The sequence below is a fragment of the Aotus nancymaae genome, unplaced genomic scaffold (genome assembly GCF_030222135.1).
Source record: "Aotus nancymaae isolate 86718 unplaced genomic scaffold, 86718_ANA_hifiasm-v0.15.2.pri h1tg000058l, whole genome shotgun sequence".
NCBI lineage: Eukaryota > Metazoa > Chordata > Mammalia > Primates > Aotidae > Aotus > Aotus nancymaae.
Genome location: NW_026988472.1, coordinates 10,260,093 through 10,272,488, shown reverse-complemented (window position 1 = coordinate 10,272,488; position 12,396 = coordinate 10,260,093). Strand labels below are relative to the sequence as shown.

Sequence of the window (12,396 nt, the reverse complement as noted above, 5' to 3'; positions counted from 1 at the left end):
CAGAACTGTGTTTGGGAGGAGGAGGATATGTGTGAATTCTGTACTATCTCCTCAATTGTTCTGTAAATCTAAAACTGCTCGAAACAATTAAGTCTATTAAATATAAAAACTTAAAACATTTTTTTTTCTGAGACAGAGTCTTGCTCTGTCGCCCAGGTTGGAGTGCAGGGGTACAATCTCAGCTTACTGCAACCTCCGCCTCCTAGGTTCAAGTGATTTTCCTGCCTAAGCCTCCCAAGTAGCTGGGATTACAAGCGTGTACTACCATGCCCGGCTACTTTTTTTGTATTTTTAGTAGAGACAGGGCTTTACCATGTTGGCCAGGCTGGTCTCAAACTCCTGCCCTTAGGTGATCCTCCCACCTTGGCCTCCCAAAGTGTTGAGATTACAGGCGTGAGCCACCATGCCCAGCCAAAACATTCACATTTTGGAAGAAAGAAAAAGAGGAAGCTGGGTGCAGTGGCTCATACCTGTAATTCCAGAACTTTGGGAGGCCAAGGCAGGAGGATCACTTGAGCCCAAGAGTTCAAGGCCAGCCTCGCCATTATAGTGAGACCTTGTCTCTACAAAAAATTTTTTAAAAAACACTGGCTGGGCATGGTGGCGAGCGCCTGTAGTCTCCCAGCTACTCGGGAGGCTGAAGTGAGAGGCTTGCTTAAACCTGGGAAGCATAGCCTAGCTACAGTGAGTCTAGATTGCCCCACTACACTCCAGCCTGGTTGACAGAGTAAGACCTTGTCTCCCCACCCACCCACCAAAAAAGAAAATGAGCCTTTAAACCAGGACAAATCACAGATGAATTTTAAATACATAGTGTTAAGTGAAAAAAGCCAGTCTGAAAAAGCTACATACTGTACATTTCCAATTATATGACATTCCAGAAAAGGCAAAACTAGACTCAGTAAACAGATTGAAAACAAAAACAAGAAAATTCTGAGAAAGTGTCACAGCCAAGAGGAGATAAAGGATAAACAACTACTAAACATAAAATGGCATCCTGGATGGGATCCTGGAACAGATAAATCATTAGGAAAAAATTAAGGTAATCTGAGTCAAGTATGGTCTTTAGTTAATAATATGTCGATATTGGTTCATCAACTATGACAAATGTACTATGCTAATACATTAATCATAGTGGGGCATGTCGGAATTCTGGAATATGTTTGCAATAATTTTTTTTTTTTTTTTGAGACAGAGTCTCGTTCTGTTGCCCAGTCTGGAGTGCAGTGGTGCAATCTCGGCTCACTGCAACCTCCACCTCCCAGGTTCAAGCGATTCTCCTGCCTCAGCCTCCCCAGTAGCTGGGATTACAGGCACCTGCTGCCATGCCCAGCCAATTTTTGTGTTTTTAGTAGAGACAGGGTTTCACCATGTTAGTCAGGCTGGTCTTGAACTTCTGACCTCAGGTGATCTGCCTGCCTCACCCTCACAAAGTGCTGGGATTACAGACGTGAGCCACCGTACCTGGCCTCTTTGCAATCTAAAGCTGCTCTAAAATTAAGTTTATTTAAAAACAAAACGAAAAAGAATCCTATGCTGGAGGGTGTGTTGGTGTTAGGGTATGTGTTTCCGAAAATGAAGCAGGAGTACTTTGTGTTTGTAGAAGTGAAACCTGAATAGAAGATATCAAAATCCCCAGCAGATGACTATGAGAGAGAGAGAGAGAGAGAGAGAAATGAATGAGAATCTATCAGTGTGTGCTGGGAAAATGCACTGCCACCTTCTGAACACCTAGTAGGTCCCAGGCCCAGTGGGAGGCGCTTTCTGTATCAGCCAAGCTGCCAGCCTGGAATACCTGTAGAATCTGCCTAGGTCACACAGCGAGTCAGTGGTGGGGCCAGGCTTGTACCCCTTGTCTCTGTGACCACAGCTATCTGTAACCACCATGATCCCAGGAGGAAGATCCATGCCAAGATGCCCCGACCAAGCCCTGGCTCACTGCTCCCAAATAGGACTCCATATCCTAAATGCCAGCCCTCGACAGGAACAAAAGATAGGTAAGCCAGCTCAGACAGGTAAACCAAGACCAAAGAATAAGCCCTGAGAGATCTCCTTGAGTAACTCCTTACTTTTTTATAAGGGTGAGACCTCAGGGAGATGCAGAGAGGAGACAGATTATTTTTGTGAGTTGGGGCAAAAGAGACTCCAAGAGAGGTTTCTGACCTCTATATCCAGCAGCCATTCTAGGCACAGGGACCCACTCACCCCTGGTTTGAATGATGGCAGGCCCAGCCCCACACCAATGGTGGCCTTGTTAGGATTCACCACTGAATTATAGTGGATATTCCGATGGTAGCTGACACGGATGGGTTCATCCTCATTTTGATGTATCCCATGGAATGTGTTGATGGGGTCTGCAGAGAAAGAGAAGGAGGGAGCATCCACAGCAGGCCAGGTAGGGCAGGCTCGAACGAGGTGCCATCAGTCCCTCACCTACCCACTGCAGAAGTACCTGTGCTGTACTGGTACACCTCCACAGGACGGTTGTACATCTCTGCCATGGCCTGCATCTCAATGTGGTTGCCATGGCAATTGTTTTTCCGCTTCCGGTTAATGTAGGTGGTAAAGTCCTCTGTGACATAGTTGGAGAAGTAGTCGGCATTCTTCATCTGCAGAATAGATTGGAAGGTCAAGGTCGGTGTGGAGAAGAAATCCTCCCACCCTGCCCTTGCCCCAAGGCCTCCCTAAGTTCTCACCAAATAGTCCATGCAATGCTTTCGTACAACCTCATGCATGTCCTGGTCTCCATACACCTGGTCAGCTGTGGGGACAGAAGAAAGCAGCACCTTGGGGTCAGAGATGCCAGAGAAGAGTTCTGAATCACAGAACATCCTTTGGGGAGGAGGAGCCGGGGAACCAGGGAAACTCCCTTTTCTACCCCAAGGCCTGGAGAGTTCTTGCCCTTGTAGGCTAGAACGGGGTCACAGATAAATAAGGCAGGCAGGGCCAGACTTGAAGAACAAGAGAGTGCAGGTGAGAGGAACACAGCCACAGGCCGTTTGGGCAGATGACTTTGTCTAGGGTACACGTGGCCACTCAGAGAAGTCAAGAACATTCTAAGTTCCATAGGTTGGCATCAAACGCTATTGATTCCCACAGCCCCCCTTCACTTTTCACATGAGGAAACTGAGGTTCAGGAGGAGTTTGTAGTTTGTCCAAGGTCACAAAGACTCAGTTTGTGAGAGAGTCAACTCTGGAATTCAGTTTTCCTGACTCCCACGAGTCAGCACGGCCTTTATAGGTTGAAAAAAAAAGGAACAAAGACAAAAAAAGGAAAGGAAAAAACAAAATGGGCTCTAAGCCCAGTTCTGCCAGATACTAGAGAGCTGAGTTGACTAGAGGCAAGTAACCCAAGTGTTCTGAGCCTCATATGCCTCATCTGTAAAATGGGAACAAGAGGGTTAACAGGCTGGGTGCAGTGGCTCACACCTTAATCCCAGCACTTTGGGAGGCCGAGACAGGCAGATCACTTGAGGTCAGGAGTCTGAGACCAGCCTGGCCAACATGGTGAAATCCCGTCTCTACTAAAAATACAAAAATTAGCCGAGCGTGGTGGTAGGCGCCTGTAATCCCAACTACTTGGGAGGCTGAGGCAGGAGAATCGCTTGAACCCAGGATGCAGAGGTTGCAGTGAGCTGAGACCGTGTCACTGCACTCCAGCCTGGGCGACAGAGTGAGTGAGACTCTGTCTCACAAAAAAAAAAAGAGAGGGATAACAACATGGTAGGCCTTTTGTGAGGATTAAATGAGATAATGGGTATAAAATGACTACCACTGGGCTTGGGACAGAGTAGCCACACAGTAAATCAGAATTCCTTCCTCCATAGGGAGGCCTGAATATGGGATACTGTGAAGGTGACAGAGGTGAGTAAAATCCTGCCCCTACCTTCGGGGAGCAAACAGTCTAGTAAAAGAGATAAGACACACATGCAACTAACTTTAGCTTAACTCAGGATGGGCAGCCTGTGGCCCGAATAGTCCAGGCGTCGTGAGATTTGGTCAAACTAAGGCGAGAAGGAAACACACTCCCTCTGCTTCGCTTGAGGATCTTCACACATGACGTTCCTTCTCTTCAGGACGCTCCTTCCATCCTCGTCAGCTGCCTACTTCTCAAACACCAATGTGTTCTTTATTTATCTATTTATTTGAGACAAGGTCTCGCTCTGTTGCCCAGGCTGGAGTGCAGTGGCAGGATCATAGTTCACTGCAGCCTCGACCGCCTGGGCTCAAGCGATCCTCTCACCTCAGACTCCCAAAGTGCCTGGATTATAGGTGTGAGCCACCGTGCCTGGCCCAATATGTTCTTTAATACAGTTTCCCACTACCCAGGACACCTCTATCACCAGATTTATCAAAGGTGTGCATAGACTTCTGCCCAACCACACTGGGCTCCCACTGAAGGCAAAGGGCAGTTCACACCAAAGTCCACCCCCAGCTCAGGGCCCGATACAGTAAAGGAAATCAGGAAAAGTTTATTGAGCAAATGGATAGGCTGGGTAAGCCCGGGAGCTCTTCTCCCTGTGAAATTAAAGTGGGCTTGAAGATCATGCAAGTCTGATTTCCACTGGTTTAGGGAATTTCCCTTTGTTTCCCCAGAGGACCACTGCTCTGATGGGATCTCCCTTAGGGCGCTGGGCTAGGATCAGGTCAGATGGGAACATTCCTGAGTTCTTCCCTGTCAGCCTACCTTTGTGAAGAACTGTCAGAAGAAGGCCTTTCCTGCCTTCCCCTTCCTACTCTGGAGGGCTCTGTGAGAAAGGCTGTTCTGAGATAGAAAATAGGGCCCACAATTGTCTCCAGTCCTCTGGGAGGCAAAGAGACCTGAAGGGTGAGGGGGTGTGGAGGTTGTGAAGGCGGGAAGGGGTAGCCCCTTCACCAATGTAAACAAGGATGTGGGTTCTGTGGCCACACTCTTCCCCGCCCCCTCAGCGGCATTTCCAGCAAGTCACATGTCCTGTGCACAGGCTGGGGGCCCCCTGCTGCTGCCTTTCTTAGAAGCCAGAACCACAGAGCCCGCACAGTGAGCTGCTTGAGGAGCTATTTCTGTAGGCTGAGCTTGGGGTGCTGGGAGGCAGTGCTGTCAGAAGCTGCAGTAAACAGGAACAAAGATGAGAATGAAGGGGTTAAATAGGGGTTGGCTAGCCAGGCTCAGAGAGATAGGCTGAGGTGTTGGAGAAAACCTATCTCCATGGAAAGGTCAACTGTCATTTCCAGGCCTGGGAGTTCTATCTTCAAGAGCTAGATGCCAGATGCAGGAAAATGGGGGAAAGAGAGGACACCGTGGAACAGGGAAGGGAGCTGGGGGAAAAACCCGAGGGTCCCATTTCTCTGCCACTGACCCCTTTGCCTGGCAGAAAGGCTCTGCTGCCTTCTAGCTGTGTGGCAATGGATAAGGCCTTTAACCTCTCTGAGCTGAAATGTCCTCAGGCATAAGGTGGAGACGGTAACTCCCCTTCCATTTGCTGGGTGTTGTCAAAACTACACAGGAGGTCTGCCAAGCACCTAAGGCACAGTAGGTGGTCAAGAAACAGGAGCACCATTTGTCATGAGGACAACGATTCCTTCATATTGCTAGTTGCCCACAAGTCAGCCAGAATGTTGCCAGAACCACTTATAAAGCCCTTCTCCTCATTTCTGTTGCAATTCCTCAGCCAGAGGAAAGCCCCAAATGCAGAGCTTAGGCTGCATGTCCTCTCCTGGCTCTCTATCTTTACTGAAACCAAAGGTCCACAAGTCTACCTCTGAGCCCTTAGTTCAAAACTTCAGCAGTCAAATTAGTATCAAATTAACAATACAGGCTTCATAAAACAGGGTCTTAAAGTATGGACAAGTTATGACACTTCTCTACTTATCTGTAAAATATAAAATATAAAATTCTCTCCTCAATCCTATGATGCCACTGTTAGGTGATATGGTATAACATGTATTTAATCACAGCTTTTGAGGGGGGAAAACGCACCACACTGATTATAAGGTATACCCTAAGTTTGGAATCATTAATGTAGAAGAAAATATGCATCTCCAAACCAAGGAAAACAGCAATAGTACCCCCCACAACAAGGAGAATAGAAGGTTTTCTCCAACAATATAAGGCAGGAAAAGCATCTAAGCACAGAGCTAAACACATAGGAAGTACTCAACAAGGATTCCTTTTTGGCCAGGTGTGGTGGCTCATGCCTGTAATCCCAGCACTTTGGGAGGCCAAGGCAGGTGGATAACCTGAGGTCAGGAGTTCGAGACCAGACTAGCCAACATGGTGAAATCCCATCTCTACTAAAAATACAAAAACTTAGCCAGGCATGGTGGCAGACACCTATAATCCCAGCTATTTGGGAGGCTGAGGCAGGAGAATCACTTGAACCTAGGAGGTGGAGGTTGCAGTGAGCCAAGATCGTGCCACTGCACTCCAGCCTGGGCTACAAGAGTGAAACTCTGTCTCAAAAAAAAAAAAAAAAGAGAATTCGTTTCTCTGACTTTCCTAGCTCCACCTCTGTCCTCCAGAAAGCCCTCCTCTTCCCAGAAGGCTGGCACACAGGGCTGGGGCCAGGCTAGACTTCCCTTTGGAGGGGTCTGAGGTTGGGGGGATGACCTGCAGAGGAAGGGGAATTCAGAGAACTTGTTTTGATAGAAACTGAAACTCCTCCTCTTGCTGACGCTGCACTTGCGGGCAATCTGCACCTGTTCTCCCCTCCCAGAGGCCAGCTGGAAGGGGGTCACCCACCATTCTACCTCTGTTCCCATCTCCAAAAGGGCTCAGAAATCCTCAGTACAATACTACAATTGGTTCCACCAAAGACTTTTCACACTCAAACTCATTCTACTCTTACCAAAACACACTGACTTTACACAGGGGACACAGAAATGTGGCAAAGCTGACCTGGAATCACACATCTACGGGGGTGAAGGTGAGGCCACGCTCTCAAAGGTAGCTGTTGGTCCCAGGTGATATTACCACCCTCACCCCAGTCTAGCTACCATCTTAGTCACCTTACTCCCTGGGGCAGGACCTGATCTTGTGTGCCTCAGTTTCCATACCAGTACAAGCAGGAATCAGCTAGAACCCAGGAAAGGCATGGGAATGGGCAGAGATTACAGATATCAGGGGCTGTAACTCTCCCTAGGGCCACAGAGGCCAACCTTACCCTCCCCATATACACCCCACTTCTTTCCTTTTTCTGGACACATAGACGATGTAGAAATGCACATGTGTATACACACCCAGCAGAGCCTGCCAAAGATGCTCCCTGAAGCTAAATGCTCACCCAACAAATCCCACAACCACAGAGAACTATCACATTCAATGAGCAGATGCCCTTGCCACCAACCAGGAAACAATGAAGATGTAAGGCTCTACAAACTGAGGAATCCCCTATCCCACCAACCTCTTTCCTAGCCTCTCGCAGGGTAGGTGAAGGGCAGGGGAAATAACCCTAGGAGCTCTAACAGACTAGCCTCAACCTCTCTCCTCTGCTGTCTGGGAGAAGTCCTTATGTAACCAATGTAATGTAACCAGTATGTACCCAGATTTATGTGAAGAAGCAAGACACGGGAGCCTGAATTATCTTCCTACAGGGTCCTACCATTTGCTTTAGAGACAGCTGAGAACTGCCTACTCCCCAAATAGCTGCTTATCTGCCAGAAGAGACATAGCAAGTTCTACTAAGGGCAAAAAAGGAACCTTGGTATCTACAGGGAACCTAAAAACAAACCACACAAGCGTGTACACACAGCCGCAGAGGGAGACAGGGACCTGGTCTGCTCCACACTACCCTCCTAGTCCAGTGGGAACCCTGGTCCCATTGAGAACAAATTTCCTGAGGATATGAGCCAGGACAAAGGTCTCACCTGCTTATCAAGCAGCTGTGGTGTGACCTGGTCTCTGGCCCCAACTACCACAACTGGCATACCCTCAGTGGGAGAGACAGGAGAACTCATCCCCCTGGATAGCCTGGTCCCTGAGATGTGTGCTCCTCTGCTTAAGGATTCTCACTGCAAGGATGAAAAAAACTGAAGGATACAGGGGAGAGTGAGGCTGAAAGAAACTGGTGTACAGGAAATGGCCCATGGGGATCTTCTTCCTTCTGTGGCCTGGTTCAACCTCAAATACCAATGTTCTGACACTGGTTGTATGACCTAGATAGGGTAGGGTCTTGGCTTTCTTGAGGCCTCAGTTTCCCCATTTATAAAAGTCAAAATTGATCTCAGATCCATCCCTCCTAGTGCTGATGGTCCATGTTCCAAGACCAAAAGGCCCAGAGGAGTGGGCCTAGCTAATGTTTCTGGGCCTCATCCTGGTAACATGCACAGACCTTGCTGCTCCCCCATGGCCCATGTAGAAACAACCATGTGGCCTCCACTTTGCCCACAGAAGCTAGCACCAGGACCCTGTCAGGGTTAGAGGTTTTTGCTGAGTCAAAGCCACATGGAGGGAGGGAGCAAAGGAGAGATGCAGAGTCACGTTTCCAAGAGGTTATCTGAGCACAGCAGGGACAGGGTGGGCCACTGAGGCTACCTCTGAGGCTCAGGTTCCTATGCTCATGAATCCCCAATAAGAGGAGGTGGGAGAGAACTGAGTGCAGCCAATGCATATTGGTTCACTCAGGGGAACCAATGGCAGACAGGCAGCTACCTGGGGAGTAGGCAGTTCTCAGATGTCTCTAAAGCAAATGGTAGGACCCTACAGGAAGATAATCCAGGGTACGGGCCGGGTGTGGTAGCTCATGCCTGTAATCCCAGCACTTTGGGAGGCCAAGGCAGGTGGATCATGAGGTCAGGAGTTTGAGACCAATCTAGCCAATATGATAAAACCCCATCTCTACTCTCTACTAAAAATACAAAAAAATTAGCCAGGCATGGTGGCACACACCTGTAATCCCAGCTACTCAGGAGGCTGAGGCAGAACTGCTTGAACCTGGCAGGCAGCGGCTGCAGTGAGCTGAGATCGTGCCACTGCACTCCAGCCTAGGTGACAGAGCAAGACTTTATCTCAAAAAAAAAAAAAAAAAAAAAAAGGAAGATAATCCAGGGGAACAGAAGGCAGAAAGTCACCTGCCTCAAGACTCCCAACAATAGAGGGCCACATACTCCTACTTGGAGGAGGTAAGGCCCAGAGAAGTCAAGGAACATAGCCAAGGTCATCTGCCAGTTGACAACCAAGCTAAGAAGCTAAGGATCCTAGGATCATAAAACGAATGTGTCCTGGCCAGGCACGGTGGCTCATGCCTGTAATCCCAGCACTTGGGGAAGCCAAGGTGGGTAGGTCATGAGGGTCAGGAGTTCGAGACCAGCCTAACCAACATGGTGAAACCCCTATCTCTACTAAAATACAAAAATTAGCCCGGTATGGTGGCACAAGACTGCAATCCCAACTACTCAGGAAACTAAGGCAGGAGAATCACTTGAACCTGGGAGGCAGAGGCTGCAGTGCGCCGAGATTGTACCACTGCACCCCAGCCTGGGCAACAAGAGTGAAACTCCATCTCAAAAAAAAAACAAACAACAACGACAAAAAAAAAATGTGTCCTTTGGACACCTCTGGGTTCCCAGGCCAGCTCTGGCTAATGGCTCTGAGCATGTCATTTCCCTTTCTATGCTTCAATCTTTTCACCTGTCTCATGGGATAATGATCCAAGTTTTGCAAGTGAGCCTGAAGCACCTAGCTGAATGCCTAGCACACAGCAGGGGTCAAGAAAACAGTGCCCTCTACATTTGCAACACCCACCCCCAACTTCAACTCTACTACACGTTCCTTCCACTATTCAACACAGGGCAGGAAGTCAGCCTGTAGGGCTTCACACTACAGCCTAAGCTGACTGCCATCTGTCCCTATCCAGGCTAGGCTGGAAACGGGGGGGGTGGGGAGGGGGGTGGGGGGTGGGCAGCAAAAAGCCTGGGGACAAAGTCCCCTTCCCAGGCACATGTACTATGCACTCTGTACCAGGGAAACCTCCAGATAAGGTCTAGAGACCAGGGGCCATGTACTTCTGGGGAGAGGCCACAGACTTCTGAGGTTTTACAGAGAAAAGCCAAAGGCAGTCCAGTCAGGGGAAATGTGTAGTCATAGTGCCGATAAGGAAAGGCCTTCAACCTGCCATGGTCAGCTCTTCCTTTAAGTGGAGGCCCCTTACTGAAGGCCCCAGTGGGAGGAAGGGTCGGGGGTATTTGGGGAGAACAGCTAGATACACACACACAGCTCTTGATATGAGTTACTACACAAGCCAGGTCCTCACTAGCCAGCCCCAAGGCCTACCCTCAATGACTGCCCAAGACTCAGATGCCTGCTGCATTCTCTGATCCTAACTCCACCAGCAGCCCTGCTTACCCCACATCCAGCCTGAGGTCTCGACACAGGGCCTAGCACCTAACAGGCCCCCATCTATTCTTTCTTTGTCTTCCTTTTGTCCAAGATGCCCCCAAACCCAGCTCTTCCTCTGGGAAACATCCCAGGGAGAACAGAGACTTGAGCCAGAGGTGTAGGAGGGGTGAGTTTTTTCCCAGTCCAACAGATCCCATTGCCTGGGCCTCTTCTGCTTGGCAGAATAGAGAGGAGATCACTCACTCCACCCTTTCAACAAACACATGTGACTCTGAGGCACCACTGAAAATGGCATCTAGGTTTTACAAATGCTACTGTTCCTTGAGGGTCTGCTATATGTGTCAGGCACTAAAGGGATTTACCAAAGCAACTTCATTAAATCGTTACAGCATGAGGGTCTTTTAGCCCCATTTTATAGATGAGGAAACAGGCTGAGAAAGAACGGCTGCTTGCCTAAGGTCATACTGAGAATCAGTGGCGCAGCCAGGGATGGAGCCTGAAACAGTCCAGCCCACCAGTAGACATGGGGGTACTCACAGACGGAGAGAACAGCAGACCAAGAAGGAACTCAAAGAGGCACTGAGAATCAACACCATTTCACAGACGGGAAAACCAAGGCCAAGTGTCACAGCAGTTATGAGTCAGGACCAGAACTAGAAGGTAGGTCTTCTGACTCCCAGCTCAAAGCTCCTATCAGACGGTACTTTTCCTTGGTAGATATCAGAGCATCAAAGGGAGGATCAGGTCACACTCCCAGCTTCCCCTTCACCCTAGCACAGGACCTCACAACTACCTATTGGGTCACAGATTCAGAGCCAAAATGGCCTCAAAGATACAGCTCAGACTGGATAACAATGGTATTAAGGCATTATTAATTCTGTTAGGTGCAGTAACGGCATTTTGATTATGTTAAAAAGAAGAAAGTCTGTATCTGTCAGAGAAACATACAGAAATATTTATGAATGAAATGATCCAATGTCAGGGTTTTGCTTTAAAATACTCGTTTCAGGGGAGTGAGAAAGAGTGGGTGGGATAGTGATGAAACAAGGCTGGCCATGTGTTGACTATTTTGAAGCTGGATGATGGGTACATGAGGGTTCATCCTTCTTCTTTCATATAAGTTGAAAAAAAATTATATAAGAAATTTGTAAAGATCTAGTTTCATAGCCCCCATATACACAGATTGAGGAACAGAGACTCACAACACACCAGAGATGGGATCTGGGTATAAACCTAGGGGTCCTACAGCCCAGGGTGACAGCAGTGTGCTATGGTTAAGAGCATGGGCCTTAGACTAATCTAACCCAGATACTGAATCCCAACTCTACTACTTATTTTACTCCAGAAAAGTCACCCCGCCATCTCTGAGCCACTTTTCTCTTCTGACAAATGGAAGCAACAATAGTCCCTACACTCACCTAGCTTAGTGGGGAATCAAAGAGGTTTCCTGTAGCACCTGACAGACCAATGTGTCCCAAAGGATGTTATTTTCTTTATCACTATTCTTGCTATTATTAGTATTAATCCTCCACCACTACAATGTCTCAAGACCCACAGCCAGAGGTCACATATCAACTTGAGGGTAGAGTCTAGAGTCCCTAAAAGATTAGCTAACTGCCTCAACCCTGTCTCAGGGGCTATTCCTGATAACTGGGACACTGCTTAGGGGCAGCCCTAGGCCCTTAAGGACTAAGGCAGAGACTCACCTACAGCCCGGAAGAGACAGGCGCCATCCTCCTTCATCTGCTTGATGATGAAGCCCTTCTTGTCCCGTAGGGCCTTTTCAAACCAGTGCTCCTGCTGGAGGGAAGAGGTGGGAGTCAGCAACAGGGAAGACCTGTACTCCCTCCCCAGGGCCCCAACCTTAAGCTCCTGAGAGGCCTAGACAGAGAGGATGCTGGGCAAAGTAAAGTTCTCAGCCCTGTTTGACCACTCCATGAATGTGAAGTAGGAGACTCTTTTAGGCAATCAGTTGCTGGGTGAACCTCAGACTTGCTTCCAAAAGGGTCCCAAGTAACCTGAGAACAGTGGCCCCATCTGCCTTCTGACCTCTGCTGATCCTGAAGGGCCTGGCCCAGGGA

At 48.6% G+C, this 12,396-nt stretch overlaps 1 protein-coding gene across 2 annotated transcripts in view; it reads right to left on the bottom strand.

Annotated features, from left to right (window-relative positions):
• Positions 1-12,396, bottom strand: part of OTUD5 (OTU deubiquitinase 5) — a 31,752-nt gene that overhangs the window by 6,840 nt on the left and 12,516 nt on the right. For both annotated transcript variants that reach the window (XM_064364360.1, XM_012471564.3), the window contains exons 2-5: positions 12,022-12,115; positions 2,697-2,761; positions 2,453-2,609; positions 2,206-2,354 (exon numbers count right to left, since the gene is read on the bottom strand). In XM_064364360.1, coding sequence (XP_064220430.1) covers positions 2,206-2,354; positions 2,453-2,609; positions 2,697-2,761; positions 12,022-12,115 — 465 coding nt within the window. The remainder of the gene's footprint in view (positions 1-2,205; positions 2,355-2,452; positions 2,610-2,696; positions 2,762-12,021; positions 12,116-12,396) is intronic.